Below are 20058 nucleotides of genomic sequence, written 5' to 3'. Positions count from 1 at the left end.
GATTGATCTTTTGTTTTAAGTCAGGGCCTCAAGATGTGGGGGTGAAAGGCTGGCTGCATTAAGAGATATGCCCACATTCTCTATAGGGCTTTTTACAGTTGACTACAGCAGAAGAAAAGGAGCAAAGAAGGACCTTTCTTCTTCTCCCAGAGAGGCCGGCTGGCCATTGTTCCCAGGCTGTGACCTGCATTTGTAGCCATTCTGTAGAGAACAAACAAATCAACCTTTTAAATGCGAGGGGATCATCTGCCCCCTTTCTGCCAGTGCAGGCCCAGTCTGCTTACACACGGGGGCTGCAGTGGGGGCTCTGGGAGGAGGGGCTTTGTTGAAGTTTCACAGAGTGCCCATTCTTGGGTGACCTCTTGCAGAGTGAATGGAGGGATAATATAATGGAGATAGATGGAAGTAAGATACTGTCATGTTTCTGAATCTTTGAAACTTTCAGACATCATGGTCGTCAACTTAAAGGCTTGGGAGAGAATGTTTTTCTGACTCTAAATTGCTTGAAATGTTTCTCTGATTGATAAAGGTATACTTTCATCTGAGTTATTTTCCTAGGTATATACATGGACTTAGGAAAAATATGTGACCCTACCCTAACCCATATGTTTAAGTTTTATATTTTATCTGAAAACATTACATTTGATATTACTTTTGACTTTATTTAAAGTTATTGATGCTCTGCTGCCCTCTAGCTGTTGTATGTATGTAGGACATACTGCAGTGTTCCACTTCACTTGTAGACTGTATGCTCAGGCCTTTTAATTGTTTAAGAATAATGTTTGTGTTGCCTGACACTCTGATTTGCTACGGACTATGCGTTGTGTTTGTGGATAATGGGGAGCGAGATGAGGACAACTGTTGCCTTACAAACCGGAAGGGATTATAGGCTGTCAAGGGCTGTAAGAAACACTAATAAGCCTAAAGCAATTTCACATTCTAGTTTTCTACATCAACACCTCTCCTCAGCAGCACTCCAAACCAATTACATGTATGACTTGTGTGCCATTGCATTTAGCCTACCACATTCAGTCTTCCTTTAAATCAATCAAATCAATCAAACAAAACCCATCTCACTAATTGAATGTAGACTACTGCACAAGCGAGAGCAGCAACTGGTACTGTACATCATCATCAGATCTATACGATAAAGCAAGGAATCTGTGTGTGTGTGCGCAAGTGTTATTGTGTGATTTTAGGGGGACTGTAGTGGAACGGTTAGCTTGAAGACGGGGCAGTGTGCAAAGTTGACATTTTGCAGGTGTCCATCTCATGACCATAAATTACTTTTATGATGAGCATAAGTGACTAGATGATGTGGAGGCTGAATAAGTACTTTCGAGAATTTCATTTGTGATCTGAGAAATAGGTACTAATGCCACTGAAAGAAAAAATCATCACCAACTGCAACACGCAGTCTATCTTTACTTCCAGTGTATCACTGACATCTTACTCACTGACTGCATCTGCACTGTGCACTTGCATTAGGCCTTATTAGAGTGTCTATGGGTAAAATAGTCTGTTTGGGTATAGTCGTGTTTGGGTACAGTAGAGTGTGTTTGGCTAAAATAGTAGCCCTACATGTCTTTGGCTACAGTAGAATGTGTTTCGGAATACTAGCTAATAGTCTTCCGAGATAACGCACACTCATTTGGCATGTTTTAACATGAATGACTTCAGCCTGTGTGATGAGGAGATCAATATTCTTCTGCTCCTTTGTCATTGCTACACAATGACATGTTTAGGCCCTATGTTTGATACCAGGAATCTGTGTGTGCCTGCGTGACGATGGTCACTACATCAACAAGCTGACATATTAATCGTCGACTGCTTCACAATGCATGGTATGATAACTGATCAGGGCTGCGTTTCCCGAAAGCATCGTAAGCCTAAATCGTACAGTCGATCGTACTATGGTCTTAGTTTCCCGAAACCATGATCGTAGCTAAAGAGGCACTTGAAAATCCTCGTAGATTAACGAGAGCTCCAGACCAGGTTTTTCAGCAAATTGTTATAACAATTTATATATAGCCTACTTAATTTGAAATAGGTAAATGTGACAAGATAACGCACATTCTGTCTGTTTAACTAGACAAATAGGCAAATGTACAGGAGAGCACATTCTGTATACCTCGAATAACTAGTTACCAGTCACAGTTTGAAACATAGGCCTATTGGCCATCCATTTTTATAGTTTTTCCCAATTGCAGGTTAGACAATCTACATTTCCTGAAACTCTTAGTAGACAAAAAGAGTGTGGTCTCGCACATGCACAAAGGACAGTTCCCTAATTAAACTAATTTGTTTTGTTTATCAAACTTAAGTGAATCTCATAGGTGAAACTTCATACATTTTAAGCATAACCCATGTGGGGCCCACATAAACATTTTGGAAGGGTAACAGCGCTATCAACACTGACTTCCATTGAATAACCTCTATTCATATCTATAAAAATCGATATGCACACATTCTCTTTCACAAAATGAGTGAGGAGAAGCAAGCATAAGCAAGCATGAACAAGGCAGTACCTCCGATCATGGAGATCAGCCAAAGGTGTACTAGAGAGGATATCTGAGAGTATCTGATTGATACCAGTGACCAATTCTAGAGTCTACTTGTCCATCCTGTGCCAATGTGGAGGACCTCATGGAGGTAGAATTTGAGGACGACCAAGACTCCTTAGGGGATGACTTGGAAAAATCATAACAGGAAGTCACCATGGGCAAATCCCTCACTTGGGATCTGGTGACCTAGGCATCTCAGTTTGACCTGGTTGACCTGTTAAACATTCTGAAAAGGTCATGGCCAAACTAAACTGCCATCCTCATCTAGAACACTTTTTTTCCGAAAATATATTTCCACACACAGTAGAGGAGAGGAGGAGAGTGGAGAGGAGAACAGAGAAGCCTAAAACAGAGTAGATGAAAGCAGAGCATAGTACAATAAAGTACAGTCGAGTAGTGTAGAGTCCTCATGAAGTACTCATCAATGATGCAAACTTTTATTCAGAAAAAAAATCTTCTTTCAACCTTTCAAAACTTTTGATATCAAAGGAGAGGAGAGAGGAGGAGGTGAAAGAGGAGAACAGAGAAGCCTATAACAGAGTAAAGCAGAGCAGATCAGAGTACAATAGAGTAACTTAGAGCATAGTAGATCAAGTACTCATCAATAATGCAAACTATAATTTTTTTGAAAATACTTTTTCAACCTTTCAAAACTTTTTTTTTCCACACGTGAAGTGAAAGGAGAGGATAGAAGTGAGGAAGAGACGAGGAGAGTGGAGAACAAGCCTAAAGCCAGAATACAATAGAGTACAGTAGAGTCTTCATCAAGTACTCATCAATTATGCAAACGAAAATATTCGAAAATGTTGTTTCAACCTTTCAAAAAAAAATCTAAACTTTCTAACACTATTTAAAAGCTTTTAAAACTTTATTTGGTTTAACTTTTTTTCACACACAACACAAACAGTAAAAAAAATATCCTTGTTTCCTTCTGCCTTGCTCCAGCTGTAATATCTTCGTAATATTCAAGAAATTAAAAAAGGTGTGCAAATAACTTATATCAATCATGCCACCAAATACAGATTAAAACTAAAGTAACGAGCCTGGCTTTAAAATGTAAGAAGTAGGAAGTACAGATATAAATAATTTAAGGAGTATAAATACATAATGAGGTACAGACATAAGACATTGTTATTTCTTAATTTACATTTGCTTTCAACACACCTATACATTCTCAGTTTTAACAACAGATAAGGTAACACATGTCAAAAACCAGTTTGCCATGATCTGAGGAGGTTTCAGTGATACCTGCACAAAGGAGTCATTGTGACACAGTGACAGTCCATCACTAGGGAACATGCAGTATACTATTTGACTGTCACTCCCGCAGGAAGGGATAGTGCTCTTCTCATGCAATGTTTCCAAAACACAGGTAAACACAATGCATGAAAGGTGATAGTGAATAATGACGTCTCTGAACAGCCTTTTGTTTTTCATTACAACAACACTAACACAAGTACACTCACATTTTGTGTAGTGTACAGATCTTGCAAAACCAGCAGGCAGAGCTGAGAGCTGTGTGCCTGAACGTATATCAACATAAAAGTAAGATATTGGTTTAGCAGAGACAGACTTGGAGATTACATGTAATAGCAAACACATACTTTTGTTATTGTGAGGAAATGAACTCATAATGTGTTTGAGGTGGATCAGAAAATGACATGCAGGTTTAACATATTGTTGACGAGCCAGGCAGGATTCAAGGGGAAATATTTGGGGCTTACAATTTTCTTTCCTGGAGGCTACATTCTGGTGTGTTTTCAGCTCTGCCTAGCCTCTACAAACTCTCTTTCATGTGAATCCAGTTGTTCTTGTACAACCAGCTTGGAGTACCCAGAACAGGACTGTGAATGCTTATCCTCCATGGGAAACACAAGACCAGTACACTTGACTGACTTATATTATGCTGACCTTAAATTATAACAGAGATTTTATTGGATGTTTTCGAATATATCATAATGGACGTGGCCCATTTAGGTTTGCTTGGTTTGCGGATTGCAGAAGTAAACAAAAAAGTGTGTTTAATCTTTGGTTACTGGTTAACCGAGCTTGTGTACATAGCCGGACACACAATTTTTTTTCCATTCACTGCAAGAGGGATGAGATGCTTGTTGAAATAATTTTCTACATTTTATTCTTCAGCGCATTACTAACAGTAATTTAATGATTCTGGTTCTTTTACTATGAGAATCATTTACTCAATAACCCAAATTATTTTCAATTTGATATTGTTACCTTTCTGACGGTGCACTGTAAGAGTGTATGTGTAGGGGTGAATTTATGTGTTCTTGTATGTGTGTATGACAACATGTATACCATTTTACATATTTCTGTTTGTGTTTGCACATGACTTAGTTGATAGGTCACCTTCCAGGAATGTGACATATCATAGAGGTATGTTGGAATGTGCGACTGCCTTAATTTTTTAGGATGCTCAGTTTACTCAGTTATTGAGTGCTCATGTCTCTCTATTTGAAACCTTGCTCATGATGAGGATGCTCATGAGTTCAGAATAGTAAAAGTTCCCCACATCAATTCATGTTACAGCAAACCTGAGATTAAAAAACACTGAGACCTCAAATTTGCAAACAGATGCCTGTCCTTGTTCCTCCCTAATGAAACGTGAACAGTTTAAACAAACACTCCTGTGTCTCAACTGTATTATCCACCATCCACCTGCTACAGTACCTGCGGCAGTGCTGCCTGGTTAAGCTATTGACCCAACATGGAGTGAAATTGATGTGTCTCCTCTTTGGTGTAACTAGTGCAGTGCCTGCTTGAATGAAAATGTTTGTCTTTTGACCTGAGGGGTGGGTCACGGAGATCACCCTGCATATTATGCATGGAAGAATATCATATTTAAGTGCTCCATGGCTCCATGGCTCCATTGTCTGGTGTAGTTCAACAAGAGGGCGAGCACATTTATATTTATGTTCTTGACATAATTAGGCCATAGACAGACAGACAGACCAAGATTCCTGTTTTACAGTTATAGTTAGATTACCCATCTATGCACACCCTAGTGCCACACCCATTACAAAAGTGTACTCCACCTTTCCTTGGCTGCACCTGCCCTGCAAGGCTGAGTCAGGGAGCACAACTGAAATGTGGCCCGACAGGTCTGATGGGATGACATGCTCAGAGAGAGAGAGAGAGAGAGAGAGAGAGAGAGAGAGAGAGAGACAGAGAGACAGAGAGAGACAGAGAGAGAGAGGAGGGGGGAGGGAGCATAGTGATTGCTGAGTGACTGAGAGCCTTGTCAACCAGGTGGAGTCAGGTGCAGCCGCCCAGGACTGGGACAGCAGCATAGCTCTCCAATGTAGAGGGGAGTGACTAGTGGAACTACAGCTACACCCTGACTGACACCCCGAGGAATAACAGACTGTGGAGTTTTCTTTTCTTTATCAACTGGAGCGGGAAATCTAGCACTGGACTGTCAGAGTGAAACTTTATTCCCCTCTGCTCTCTCTCTTTCTCTCTCTTTCACTCACTCCCTCACTCTGTGTCTCTCTGGCTGGAGCAGGGGGCAGGTGGTGACTGTGTGAGCTTGTACAGTATACTCCGGAAAGAGAGTGAGAGGAAGAGAGTAAGGGAAAAGGAAGGCGTGTGAGACAGAGAGAGGAAGAGAGAGAGCAGACACTGGACGGGACGGGTCAGATATGCTTCGCTATGGCTCGTCAAGAGTGGTCACCAGCACCACCACCGATGACTCTCCGGATCTTTCCAGTGAGGTAAATGATCCCCTGGGGAGAGGCCAGGGCATGAGGACTCCGTCACGGGACACAAGGAATGCACACCTCCTTCCCTCTCCACTCTCCTTCTTCTTGCCTCTCTACTCTGCATGTCTCTTATCACAGTAATAGCATGGCGAGTTTGTCAGTCTTTTGTTTGGTGCACTAGCTGACAAATCGAGTTTGTTTTCTTTCCCTTCACCCCTGCTCTTTCCCTGATTTCTCCTCATACTCTCTTCTCTTGTCTCTTTCTTGTCCCTGGGCCATTTTCTCCCTGACATCTTCATCTCAGGGTTAATCGTTCTACGTTTCATGATTTGTGGTCATTTGCACGTTTGCTGTGAGGCATTTTCAAACGTGAGAGTCGGTAATGACAGCTGGGCACCTGGGAGGCAGTTCTGTTGTATAATATATATTTTATTAGGTCTATCAAGACACCTCACTGTCATAAACATCCATTCTCACCTTTAATGAACTTAATTCATCCAAAAGGATTCATGTATATGTATGTATATTTATACCATGCATCAATGGGGCTACATTTATCTCATTGATAAAGCCATCATGTTTTTACTAACAGCTAAAGATGAAATAAACATAGTTTGTAAACCTACCTGTATCTACCATACATAATGGGATGGATCCTGGGAGCTTAGCTGAGCTGAAGGTACTCAGGCACTTGGGTTTGTGTTTACTACCATCAATGCTACAAATCTACACTGTGGAAAGGTTGTTTTTTCTCAACCACTGTAAATTAATTCTGTGTTTGTGGTACAGGTGCAATGGCCTACAAATATATGAACAGTCTGTTAATTTCATCACTACTCATAGTCCTAGCCATGAAACTGCTTCAGGAGTTGATATTGTTTTTAATTACGAGAGCATGTCATCAGTTATTACCTTTAAAACCACAATACAAATGTATCAGCTAAAGTGTTTCACTGTAAGAAACAGAGACACAAAAGAGTTTTGACAAGTCTGTCTGTATTTGTCTGTTATTTCAATCAGAGGATGATTCGGCGTCTCAGACTAACGCTGCATTCTGGGGGAAATGAACTGAAGGAGACCAAGAGCACCCACTCTGACTCTGATGTAAGTCTCAAAACACACACACACACACAGACTTACAAACTCACATGGACACACAAACACAGACACTCCACCTATCCTGTGTAATCAATGTGGTATGATTTCCCTATCTCAGCTCTCTTTAACTGTCACACAGAGTCGGTGCTTTTCAATCTTTTTTCTTCATGTCAACACAGCATACACACAGTCATTGAAAGCATGAATGGTGGACAGGTGTGAATGTGGGCAAAAAGTATGCTTTGATCTAGAGCTAAAACACACCATAGACTGCCCATACATTACAGAACGAGTAAGGTATGGAGCAACAGAGATTTATGGCTATTTTGTTATCTGGGCCAGTTATGCAACTGGAACCACATAGGGGTGTGGACACACACAGCTGTTTCTAGTTTTGCTCAGTGGTCTGTGAAAAACGTTTGTGAATGTATTAGACGGAAATTACATTCACTCGTCTATGTTCTATATTGTGTGAATTGAGTAAATATTGATCAATGCGCTCACCTCTTTGAAACCTGTTGAGGTGACTAATAATGAACATTACAGTGACGTGGACAACAATACACATAACCAACCAGTTCAGTTGTCTTGAGCTGCACTGAGAGCTGCAATAGTATCATGTTTACCGTGTAGGATTGCTCTGTTTTAATGGAGCTGAGATGTAGGAAGTGGTGATGTAAGAGGTTGACGGCCTCTCAGTGTGGTCTCGTGTGGAGGTTCGGGGGGACGTTTCAGGGCTGGGCGCCTCTCCTAACAGGCAGGGAACGTGACAGAAAGCAGTGCTACTTGTTCTGTGTACCTTGGCCTGGAATATTTCAGTATTTATCTAGACTCCCCCACCCTTGTAGTTACCATCAAAGTTCAACTGATAGCCAGTCGACTAATGATGTAAACTGTGAATCTCTGTCCGGTGGGCTAGTGCTAAGTGATGAATATTCTGACCTTATATCTGGTCCTGGAAATGTTAGTATAGGGCTTCACCAATGTGGAAGATCTTCAGGGGTAGTAAACAAAACGTTTTGTCTTTGTAGAATGGCCTTTCCTTTTAGACGTTCATGTTTTGTCTGAATTGCGACACGTCAGCTGTGAAATGAGACCAACGTGATGGTTCCGGAGGACAGGAGGGTCAGGTGCCGACAGCGAGCGCCTCAAAGGTGTTCGCAGATGACACAACACGAAACGGGTCTGTGTGTGGGGAGTGAGGGGGAGGCCAGCTGTGCCCTGCCCCCCTCTGCATCACAGGCCCCACTTAACAAGCAGCTCAGCGCTAACAAGACTAAATGCTCTGGAGCGGATAGGACAAACTGTACGTGACATTCATCATCACAGCCAGTTACCTTCAGAGACTCTTACAGGTCAGCAGTCAGCAGCAAATGATGAGCGTGTCAAGAATGGGGTAAGGGGTTCCTCAGAGCAACCTCTCCTCAAGTAGCAGGCTAGCACGCTAAGAGCCTGGTGCAGGTGATTTCAGGATCTCAGCCTCACCTTGTTGTCAGGTTAGCCTTGAATAAATCAAACTGTAAAATGACAGGGACATAAGACATTCCCCATGTTAACATGAATCTTCGAAGTAAGGCTGTGCAGTCTTGAAACAGCCCTTGCAACATGAAGTGGTCTCTCATGTACTGTGGAATTTGTATTAAAGGTGACTCCCTTTCAGCATGCACAGCTATTACTCAAATGAAACATGGCGTTGAATGAAACTTAAGAACCCTGTGACAGCAGAAGACAGAAAAGACGCTAATTAAAACAAGCAAGACCAGAAAGCTAAGTGAAGGAGGGTGGAAACAACTAGGACGTCTTACAGACATCTTCTCTTTCAGTCGAAACAATAACAAAAAAGTGACCTGCCCTGAAATCTTGAAGGGTTTGTTCTGTAACCTGATACCTGGCTGGAAATAGACCTGTCACTGACATCAGGCTGGATGTGGTGTATCACATCTACTATAGTACTATGCATGAGAACAGCCTGGAGCAGCCACATTTCATAGACTCTGACTTTTGTGCCTGCAGTCACATAGCTTGTGGTTTAGTCAAAGAAAAGTGCCTTCAAAGTTAATGCCATCCGGTGAATATTTACAATACAAAATGAGTTTCTACATGACATATCGTACATGTCTTTCCCCCATGTGGATGTGTCCTGAGGACAGGAAAGGAGGCATTCAGCCTGTGGAACTAGTCTTGCATGAGACAGTTATATGGGATAACACTCACTAATATCCTGTCAACTATGAGAGTAGAGATCAATCTGACATCAATCTGACATCCAAACATGTACTTGTCTTTTGGGATATTTCATTCGCCTTTCCATGATCACATTAGACAGTTTTCCAGTGGTATCTTAAAGCAAGTCTTTTTGGCACAACATGAAAATATCTGTGTGGATTAATGGCCACTTTTTGAACTTCTGTCAAAGAGTCTGGTAAAAATATTACATATTCTGCAAACATTCAAATATTAGTTCTGTCATTGTCAGTATGGGATTTATGCATGCAGTACTGCCATAATGACCTAATTGTGAGTGTGTGTATTGTACTACACAGCCATAAAACATAATGAGGGCCATTCTTCTATCCCATCTGTTAGAATTCACATAGCCAATTAGGAAGCCTCATCATTTCTGGTCAGACTGCTCGTGGATTGTGTGGTGTAGAAAGTTCTATCCAGCAGAGTAAGCCATGAAACAACACTGGTGTTATTGTTCTAGTTCTTGCTCTCTTATCTCCTCTGGAGATAGAGTGCTACCTTCTCCCCCCATTTCTCCCCTCCTCTCCCCTCCTCTGACCTCCTCTCTCCTGACTGACTGGAAGACTTGGCTCAAGTTTAGTGTGCAGATATATATCCCGCTCATTTCTTAGAAAGATTTTTAAATAGATATAAAATTCATCTTTCTCTGAAGCCCTGTGATTGGGTTTAAGAGCATGCTAACATCTATTCCCTAGCTCTTACTGCCCCCAATGTGTGGATATTGCTAGTAAACACTTTGGGTAATGACTCAAATCAGACAGACTATTCAAATGACAGTAAATAAAGAGCTATTGGACTTTTATGTTTCGAAAAATTCATTGACACAGATACTATGTGTTGCTCTGTTTCTCAGCAGGAAGTAGGAGGAGAGAAGGAAAAAGTTGTCAATGGGACACGAAAGAAAAATGGCCTGATCCAGCGAGAGAGACCGGCGGGCAGGGAGTCACCTGAACAGGTAGAGAACCACACCCTGGCGAATCACTGACAAGCTCTAAAGTACAGTCTCCTGCTGAACTTACGGTTCACGTCAACTTACTGAATTCAAGTTTCATGCAAAGGTCTTCCACACTCAGACTTCTTACACATGATGTATGAAGCAGGGGCAATGCGGAGCATTTTGTGCTGGTATGTTATCATGTACAGTATGGATGGTTCCATCGCTCACAGTGCTGATCTTGCCTGGCCCAGTCAGAGGCACACACGTTCTCTGTTCCCGGGTCATGCTGTTGTGTGGTGTTCTTGGGGAAGGTCATTGTGCAGGCTCCAGTGTTGTTAAATAATGTAGACCAGTGATGCGCGGGCGTGTGCTTGATGGTGCGAACGGAATGACTGATCCAAAGTATAGAGAACACATAGTTTCATTCCCAAAACGAGACTGATTAAATATGAACGCCTCACCGTTTTTATCTGTGAGACGGCAACCATATGTGTAAGTCAAGGGATTCCTCAGGTTATAAATGACACACAGTGACCCTGTGTACATGTTGATGCTGATATAGTGTGGGAACACACCTGTGCTCCTTCAGGCCCTGTTTCAGAGAGAAACAAAAGCGGGACAGCAGGAGCTCATATACTGGGTTGCAGAAACACGACACCCTCGCTGCACCCTGCACTGTTGTAGTCACTGGTCCCCAACCTCCAGTTTAGACTGCTCAGCAGCAATACTTGAAATACCTAAGCCTGCACAGGTACACAAACACACACACACAAACACACACACATAGGCACACACATATGCACACACATAGAGACATACACACACACACACACACGCACGCACAAACTCTCAGGCAGGCACACACACAGTCTGGCCCAGTGGAGTGTGCCTCAGAAACCTGAGTGGGGTGATCCTGTCTCCCTCAGCACCTCGGAGCGGTGACCAATGGGGTGCAAGAGACGCCGCAGCAGCCAGGGCCCAAGGTGTACGGAGTGGTGCAGAGGACAGGCTCCGACAAACAACAGGAAGTGATGGCGTGCGAGTGGTCTGTCAATCACCTGAGGGATGAGATGAGATACATCAAGGAGGTGAGTGGTGGAGACCAGGTGACAGGGGTGAGGCTGATTCTAGTTAAGGACTGTGAAAAAACAGAGCCAGGGCCTGCGGTACTCCTGCTAGCCCTGCCCTACATCTTAGCATGCTAGCACACGGCAGGCACCACTCACATGCTATGGAGGTGATCTAGCCTGATAGAAGCACTGAGGATGTGGGACTTCATATCCGTGTTGTCTCTGTTTCCCACAGGTGAGAGACTCCTTGGAAAAGGTCAGAGAGCGGATGTATGGCCAGTTTGGAGGAATGCAACAGTCAATGGAGAAACTATCTCAAGAAATCAGGGTAAGACAATCCTGTACTTACGACTACACAGAAAGTGATAGTAAAGGTCTCTCATTTACTCTAAACATGTAGCTAGACACTAAACCATGAATAGATTTGGGGGGTATGATTGCTCCGGCCTGTTTCTCCAGTCGGCAAACTCCCAGAGGCGGAGTCTAGAGGCCGAGGTGAAGGTGAGAACAGCAGCTATGGAGAGCTTCGACCAGATGAACAGCTCCCTCATATCCTCCAACATCGATCTGCAGGTATAGCATTTATGGACAGGCCAGTCACTGCACCATCTCAGCACACAGTATTTGAGAACTTGTCACACACAGTTCGACCACATACCTCTTTGTAGAGGCTCATGACCCAATCAGAAAGCTACATTCAATTTTTTTTATGACAGAACAAGCAATTTAATTGTTTCTTCCCCCATATGACTTTTATATGACATGATATTCTGGATGGGTTTGAGGAATGAAAAGTAGGTTCCTTTGCAGAAATCCCTCCTGGAGAACTGCCAGAACCGTGTACACAAGCGGGATGAGGTGAGGAACCTGCGCAGCTCCTGTGAGAAGGCTGAGGAAAAGCTGAGAGAGAAGGAAAGACAGCTGGTGGCTGCAGAGGCTGAGAACCGCACGCTTAAACTACAGGTAATACTGCACACATACCATACTGCACTCACACCCTGTGGACATTGAGCCTAACCCTAACCCCTAACCCTAACAGCCTCTGATATGTAAATCTTTGAATGTACAGCAGAAGAAGCGACTTATGGCGCTGCATGTGGACAGCAGGCTGTCGCACAACTGACTAGGGATGCTAAGTGCCATGCTTGTGCACAGGTGTTGCACCAAATGCAGCAGCTGTGAATCTGAAGTTCACGTTTTTTGTGATGATGTGCTGAACGTAGGCTGACTGGTTTTTCATGGACTGGAGATCAATTTTTCCAACTCGATGGTTGGATGTCTTATACGTCAGTTGGACTATCTGGATGTTGGACAAATATATACAGGAGCTCTGAGCTTTAAGGTCAGCAGGGATACAATATCAAATGGGCAGTGTAGGCCGCCTCACCGGTAGCCTGCACACAGTATTTCCCTCTGCTTGTACCTGGCACGTTTGTTTTGGGTGCGACCGACATGGATTCATTGTTTATCTTCCTGTTTGTCTCGTCAGCAGACTTCTGGGAAACCTTGTACTTCTTGAAGGTACGAAACCCAAGTACATGCTTATGTCATTAGTCATGACGCAAATGCAAATAGTGTTGTTCAATTCATCAAATACCTCTCTTGGTTCTTCATTGTCAACATTCTTACCATTGATGATAATATCAAAAGCACATCCCCTATATCACAGAGATATGTTCAGATCAAATCAAATCAAACCTTATTTGTATAGATCTTTTTATACGCGAGCATGTCACAGAGGGCTTCACATACGCTCATAGAACTGCCCCTCAGCCAACCTAAACCCTCAGGGAAGACAAGGAAAAATTCCCAGAAAAACTCCATTGTATAATAGATGTAGGAAAGGACCGGGAAACTCGCTGTTGCCCGTCATGGAGACCAGGAGGTTTCTGGTTGACGACCAGGTCCAGCGTTGGCAGACCGACGACCAGGCAGGTGCTGACAGCTCAAACCCCCCACAGATAGGGGAGACTTGTTTTTAAAGATGCTATCGGCATCTCTCTAGGTTGTTCCACAGTATAAACCTTTTGGGGGGGCTGTGGAACAACAAACAAATGGTGGAACTTGTTGTTCCACAGCCAACTGATGGGCAAACATAAAAGTAATCCTGAGTTATTTATTGTAATATAGCTTTAAATAGAACGAGATAAACAAGATTACTTTATTTGTCCCTGGGGATATTTATCTTGGACAAAAAGGCTGCCACAAATAATACATACAATGAAAGTGTGGTTACAGATACACCATGTAGCACAAACAAGTGCATTAAAATACAGTCAATTCAATTATATACTTATTCCATCCGTACTACTGCGGGATATTTCCACCTGACTTGGGGGTAGCTCAAGTAGTATGATCTGTTTCCAGTTTTAACATTGAATCATCTACTGCAGGGTGAAATCATATTTCCGTCTCTTTCAGTATCCTTATTCTGTGCTTGATTTCATCTGCTTCACGCTCTGGTTCAGTCATCCAACGTTAATCTTCTCTCCCTGACTCTCCTCATTCTCTAACTGATGGGCCTCAATATATCTGATTTCTGGACATTCAGCTTGAATTTCATGTACCAATGAGTGACAGGTCATGCACACAGTTTTCTGTCTCACGGAATACAACTCCAAAAATGTGAAATCAGACCTGACAGATGCTGTAACGAAATTATTTTGACTGTAAAGTGACAACAATTACCCTTCACACTATGCTCTCTTCCTTTCCCCTGATATGGGATTGTACAAACATGCTTTTTCTAAACATCAAGTTGTGTGCTGTGCAGGTGGAGACGTCCCAGCAGAACAGCAGCCAGGTCGTGCAAGATGTGACAGCCAGGCTGCAGAAGCAGCACGAGGAGAGACTGAGGGAGGAGCAGAGAAAACACAGAGAGGAGATTGAGAATCTTCAGGTACATTACTTCGGCTCATTTGTGTGATTTATATATAAATAAAAAATATATTAATCATAACAGCCGGCGTTTGCTATAGTAGGCGAACTAGGCAGCCGCCTAGGGTGCAATGAAGAGGGGGGAGCAAAATTCCGAAGTGCGTCGATTAATAAACCGTCCCGGGGGGGGGGGGGGGGGGGGGGGGGGGGGGGCGGGGGGGCGGAAACATCTTGCCTAGGGTGGCGAAGGTGCTTGCGCAGGCCCTGAATCATGAAGCCTTACGTGCAGGCAATGTTTTAAAGCAGGGCAGTTTCTATTTACTATCTTGACAATGTGTCCATGTTCAAGACTGAGAAAATTACTGTAACATGTGTTAAACTCCCTCTAGTGGTTAAAATGATGACCTGTATGTCAGTGGTATTTTTTGATGATCCTAGCTAACCTTAATGTTACAGGCCCAAATTGATGAGTATGTGAAGCGACTGGAGGAGGCAGAGAGGAATGCGAAGATCTTAGAGGCCAAGATTGCTGAGAGAGACCAGAGGATTAGTGAGGTTGAGCGCCTGCTGGACTGCATGGGACAGGTAAGATCTGCACAACAATACCAAAGAGGATGCTCAGTGCAAAATACCAAGATGACATGTTGTCATTTGGGATTGTCACAGGAAAAGGGCCATCTTCAGATGAAACTGCAGGAGAGTGAACAACGTCTTCACTCGCTGGAACTCACAGACAAAACAAATTCATCAGCTTCCAAGAGGTACAAATATAAACCCATGAGAAAATCACAACTGTGCAGTTACATAGGAATAGGATGTCATACCATCATTGAGCCAGTGCAGATACTAAACGTATTGTGTGATGTCACAGTGAAATGTGAGAGTTGACAGACTGCCAATGTCTCCTCAGGTCTCAGCAGCTTGAAGAAGAGGCATCAGAGCTCAAGGAGAGAATAAAGCACTTGAACGACATGGTCTTCTGCCAGCAGAGGAAGGTCAAAGGCATGATAGAAGAGGTGCGGGCCATCTACCGTGTCAACACACTCATTCAAAAACATAACGTTCAGTTTAGTTTTTGATTATCACATGATTCTTTTTTTCTGATCGATGTATAGGTTGAATCGTTACGAACTAAAGTGGCACAGAAGGACATGTTCATCTCAGAGCTTTTGGACAGAATCGCTATTGTGGAGTGTGAGGTAAAACAACATGGTGACACAAGCAGACACTGTCCAATAAAATTTGTTGTCAAAGTATGTTGTGGCGTAGTTTGGTGTGATTTAGTGTTGCCTGGTCAAGAAAACTACCCCTTACTGCAACTCTCTGAGTGTTGGTCTGCATGTACTTTTATTTTACTTCATTTTACCGTCACACTCAAAGTGACATCACGTTCACCTTGCTTGTACCTTGAGCTGTTCTGACTCTGTCCTTTGATCTTTTTCTTTTCCTAGAATAATCAGTTAGAAGACAACTTGAAGTATTTTGTGTCTGTGCAGAGTGCTTCGAGAGAAGTAATACAAACCAGAGAGATAGGAGTGAGCTGCAATCTGCTCCCCAGGTAAACATCACCAACAACTGTGCCTTCTTCCTCTGTGTCTGCTAACACTCCTGAAGGGAAGTTTGATTGCCACATCTGATCATGTTTCCACAGACCTGAGGCGATGAGGGGGGATGATGAGCCTGATTTCCAGCCCCCCCATGTTTACCCGGAATTCCTGCCCTCCCCAGCCCAATTCCAACCCCGGCATAGTCCAGCTCAGCCTCCATCAATACAGCTCCTTTCCAGAACACACCGGCCAGGCCCTCTGCCACCCAGCAGACTGGAGTGTAGTTTACTGAGGTATTCTCCTTTTGAGTACAGCCGGTCCCTGCAGTCCAGTCCTCCAAGGTCCTGTGGAACTCTGACAAGTCCAACGCTGTCCGAATCTGCCCCTCTGAGCCCAGTGCAGTCAGGCCCCGACCAAGCCATCTCAGACACGGCCTCCAGTGAGGAGAAGCCTCCTTCAGGCCCACCCTGCTCTCCAGCAAGATCCAGTCGTATCTATACTCCTTTCATGAGACTTATGGAGATAACAGCTAAGATTAATATTGAGTAGCTCATCATACAGTATTGTTTGATATCTGGGGTGGAACACAGTTTGCACTGCATTGTAAATCACAATGGGAGTATTCTGTATAGGCTGTAAATAGTGCTCAGTGAATGTACTTTCATGTTTATAAAGGTTTATATTTATACTGTATCTTTTTCTGCAATTTTTCTCAGAAAGCATTATTATTTTCTTATTCCCTCAAATATGTATACTAAATATTTATTAAAATATACCGTTTGTTGTGCCTTTGTTAACAGCTTGCTTAATGATACCCAACATTGGTTGTGGGAATCTGTTACTTTTTCCTGTGAAATGAATATTACCTAAGTTAATATGGGTGGTAAGGCCTACAAAAAGACTACCTATGTTTTTAAGGAACTGCCATTCCTGAGCCAATTAATTGCATAAAGTCTAACTAAATTTGTAGATGTTGTCTACACTGCCAGGACTGTGTTGAAGGTGTTGATGAACCAAGAAACTAGAGCTCTATGATGTGCCTTTCTGAATGAGACATATCCAGTGAATTGTTTAAATCAGTGTACTTGAAAAGGCGAATAAAACTATCCCCATCATTGATAGCTTTTGTCTGAGACCTATTTTGTTTTTAACTCCAGAATAAACACTGAGAGGCGCTGTCGATTCACGAGTAAGCACTGACCGTCTAGAATTATGTATTCATTTCGGTACAATTCAAACTATGTTATGCGCTTGACAAAATCACAGTTTGTTGCAGTAAAAAAAAAAAAGTTTTCTCAAGTGAGAATTTAAAAAAACATTTTCAATAAAAATTCAGCCATTGGAAATTATAAGCGCGTTTAAAACTCGTCACTTCCTGATTCCGGTTGTCAGGTCTGCGCAGTTGTCAACAATCATGAAAGAAAGAAGTAGCTAATAAGCACTGACTTAGCGATATAATGTGTAAAACATCTGTAAGATGTCATATAAATGATACCTAAGTCGGGATAAAGTCGTTTTAAAAGTGTATTTGTGAGTTTGAGAAACAATGTCCTCATCGTGGACAGAACGTCAGGGACAAGTGGGGGATCTAAGGAACAAGAGCAAGGAAGAACTTTGTGAATTGCTATCACGGCAAGAGAAATTACTGTCCAACAAGTGAGTACAGTAGATAGCTACGTAACTGTATTTAAGTAGTAGTAGTTAGCTATTTTGAACAATTTAGTAGCATCATAATCCTATAAACCACTTGAGAATCAAACATTAGCAACCAATCGAACATACAGTTACTGTTAGCTAACTAGATATCTTAGATAGCAACTGTGTCGATGAATGACTCACAAGATATGTAACAATATATTTACATGAACAGCAGACTGATCGATTTATTTTTATTATTCACAGGCGTTTCATACAGACCCTTCCAGACAAAGGTAGAACAATCTTAGACTTTGCAGAGAGAGTTCGTCTTGCTCTGATCAACAATGAAGAAGAGGAAAGCAAACAGGACAAGCTGGCATCTGTCAGGTCAGAGTTACAGTCCAAATACCAGCAGGCTCTCACACAGAGAGCACCTTCTGTCCACAACAAACCTGAAACATCCCAACAGAGCCAACAGGGTGGGGATGCAGCCTTGGGGAGGGTCCAGGACATGGACACATCCCCCCTGTCACCCCATATGCAGCCAACTGTCCTCAGCCAGCAAGACAACACTGCCTCCTATGTATGTGCTGCAGTAGCCATAGAAACCAGTCCTGCTGGCAATGCTGGGTTCCCTCAGAACTCCGACAGTCCAAAAGAGAGTGACCTAGCCGAGGCCTTGCAGAGGGTCAGCCTGTCTGATCCCACTACCGTGGGTTCCAGTGGATCCTCCAAAGACGTATCCAACAGCCCTGTAGCTAATGCTAACCCCTTCTCTGGAGGCCATCCAATGAAAAAAACTCACTATACAGAACTGGTGGAGAGGAATGAAAAGAACCCTGAGACAAAAAAGCACAAATTCAAACCTAATCAGTGAGTATGCGTCGAATTGCTGTGTGTCAAAAGAGTGTGTCTTTCTTAAGTATAGTTGTTTATAAAGATGATGAATGCCCCAGATGAGGGTCTACAGTCTTTTTTTGGTCATTTTTGAGGAAGTGATATATATTTTGACAAAGATCTCCTTTCTCTATCTTCAAAGAACGCTAAACCCAAGAGCCGACGTCTCCCCTTCAGGGTCCCTGTCCCCCGGCCCTTCCACCGGAGGCCTTGTTCCGTCTCCGCTCTCTGCCGAGGTCCGGAGGGAGCGGGACAGGAAGCACCTGAATGACATCACCGCAGCCAGGCTTCCCCCTCTGCACCACAGTCCTGCCCAGATGCTGTCCCTGCACGAGTCAGCCTGTCTGCTGCAGGATCAGACCGAGAAACAACTGGTGAGAGGCACACGCACCGCATCCACCGACGGTTCAAACACACATCGTCATCGCCGTCATAAAGAAACACGGCTCCATGTGCAATCCTCTGACATGACCTCCACATAGCGTGTGCTTTGGCATATCGACAGATATACCTGCATTTGGAGCGGGTAGCTTTTCATGAAGTGTTGCTCCTGCTCAGTCAGTGTTGTTTTGATTCCAGGAGCTGCAGGCCAAACTGGCAGCCCAGAAGCTGTGTGACGGGCTGAGGATCAGTATGGGCAGCTACAGCCCAGAAGGGGGCCCCCTGCCTGTCTACCGGGAGGTTCACGACGATGAAGACTCCGATGAGGACTAATCCTGGGGGGCCAGTGCCTGGAGGGCGGGTAGCCTGACCCATGACCCTGAGATGACAGGCTCTGGGCCCTGCATCAGGGCCAGCAGGGATTTACCAGTACAAAGGCAGCCAGCCTCACAGGAGATGCTCATGGACTTGTTGTAAAGTGAGGAACAGCGAAGTGGGTGTTCCAGACTTTAAGCTCAGGGAGGTGAATGGAGACAGACTTGGTTAAAGGCCTTTAATCTTCTGTGATTTCGAGTTGTCACTTGTGCCGTGTCAGCATCAACACTTGCTCTAGGGTCCTCACTTTGGGCTGTGTGAGTCTCATGCTGTGATCATCTGGTGGCTGTGTAGAAGGATTGTCTGTAAAATCCCCTCACACAAAAGAATGTGATATGTTGAGGCTGCTGTACAGTATTGTGAGGCATGTGGTTTATTTATCCAAAAGACTGAAAGCCGACGATATTCTGTACTTGTGGATGTTGGACTGAAATAAATATTTTTTATGATTACTTTTTTGTATACAAACAAAGGGTTCTTTACATCTTGTGATTAGATCTCCATAAGAGTACTCTGATTAATGCTTGATTGTTAATTGCTGGTAGTGATCAACTGGTGTGCTGACATCTTCCAGCAGAATGTTTGGTTAACCCTGCTCTGATTTGATGAGAGCAATGACTCAGCCGTCGTTTAAGCCTGTGAAGTTATCAGTGGAGAAATCTCTGACACGCTTTGGAAGATTAATATAAGGGTAGTGAAATATCGAAG

The 20058-nt window shown here is 43.3% G+C and overlaps 2 protein-coding genes across 7 annotated transcripts; both read left to right on the top strand.

Annotated features, from left to right (window-relative positions):
- The first annotated feature begins 5756 nt into the window (after window positions 1–5756).
- Window positions 5757–17191, top strand: LOC124481761 (myocardial zonula adherens protein). Of its 6 annotated transcripts, none has more exons than XM_047041962.1 (15): window positions 5757–6295; window positions 7304–7387; window positions 10482–10583; window positions 11155–11316; window positions 11492–11653; window positions 11871–11963; window positions 12095–12208; window positions 12434–12598; window positions 14409–14534; window positions 14969–15097; window positions 15179–15273; window positions 15423–15528; window positions 15628–15711; window positions 16009–16070; window positions 16164–17191. In XM_047041962.1, exons 1-15 carry the CDS (start codon window positions 6224–6226, stop codon window positions 16606–16608), a joined length of 2001 nt encoding a protein of 666 aa, XP_046897918.1. In that variant the 5' UTR covers window positions 5757–6223; the 3' UTR covers window positions 16609–17191. The 6 variants fall into 6 exon arrangements, with proteins under 6 accessions (XP_046897918.1, XP_046897916.1, XP_046897915.1 ...); XM_047041960.1 differs by having other exon boundaries at window positions 5759–6295; window positions 10485–10583; window positions 15964–16070; window positions 16164–17190; XM_047041959.1 differs by having other exon boundaries at window positions 5760–6295; window positions 15964–16070; window positions 16164–17190.
- Window positions 17192–17426: 235 nt separating this feature from the next.
- On the top strand, window positions 17427–19802 carry polr2m (RNA polymerase II subunit M). The gene is made up of 4 exons (XM_047041966.1): window positions 17427–17715; window positions 17962–18570; window positions 18737–18968; window positions 19174–19802. Exons 1-4 carry the CDS (start codon window positions 17606–17608, stop codon window positions 19306–19308), a joined length of 1086 nt encoding a protein of 361 aa, XP_046897922.1. The 5' UTR covers window positions 17427–17605; the 3' UTR covers window positions 19309–19802.
- Window positions 19803–20058: the final 256 nt, after the last annotated feature.

This window comes from Hypomesus transpacificus, chromosome 19 (genome assembly GCF_021917145.1).
Source record: "Hypomesus transpacificus isolate Combined female chromosome 19, fHypTra1, whole genome shotgun sequence".
Classification (NCBI taxonomy): domain Eukaryota; kingdom Metazoa; phylum Chordata; class Actinopteri; order Osmeriformes; family Osmeridae; genus Hypomesus; species Hypomesus transpacificus.
The sequence above is the reverse complement of the archived record's forward strand: the minus strand, read 5'-3'. Positions and strand labels throughout refer to the sequence as shown.

Excerpts from the sequence above, each read along its gene's own strand:
- polr2m (XM_047041966.1), top strand. The coding sequence starts at position 17,606 with ATGTCCTCATCGTGGACAGAACGTCAGGGACAAGTGGGGGATCTAAGG. Across the intron at positions 18,571-18,736 it reads CACAAATTCAAACCTAATCA|AACGCTAAACCCAAGAGCCG; the intron begins GTGAGTATGCGT and ends CTATCTTCAAAG. Across the intron at positions 18,969-19,173 it reads ATCAGACCGAGAAACAACTG|GAGCTGCAGGCCAAACTGGC; the intron begins GTGAGAGGCACA and ends TTTTGATTCCAG.
- LOC124481761 (XM_047041959.1), top strand. The coding sequence starts at position 6,224 with ATGCTTCGCTATGGCTCGTCAAGAGTGGTCACCAGCACCACCACCGAT. Across the intron at positions 12,209-12,433 it reads CCTCCAACATCGATCTGCAG|GTTCCTTTGCAGAAATCCCT; the intron begins GTATAGCATTTA and ends AATGAAAAGTAG. Across the intron at positions 14,535-14,968 it reads AGGAGATTGAGAATCTTCAG|GCCCAAATTGATGAGTATGT; the intron begins GTACATTACTTC and ends TTAATGTTACAG.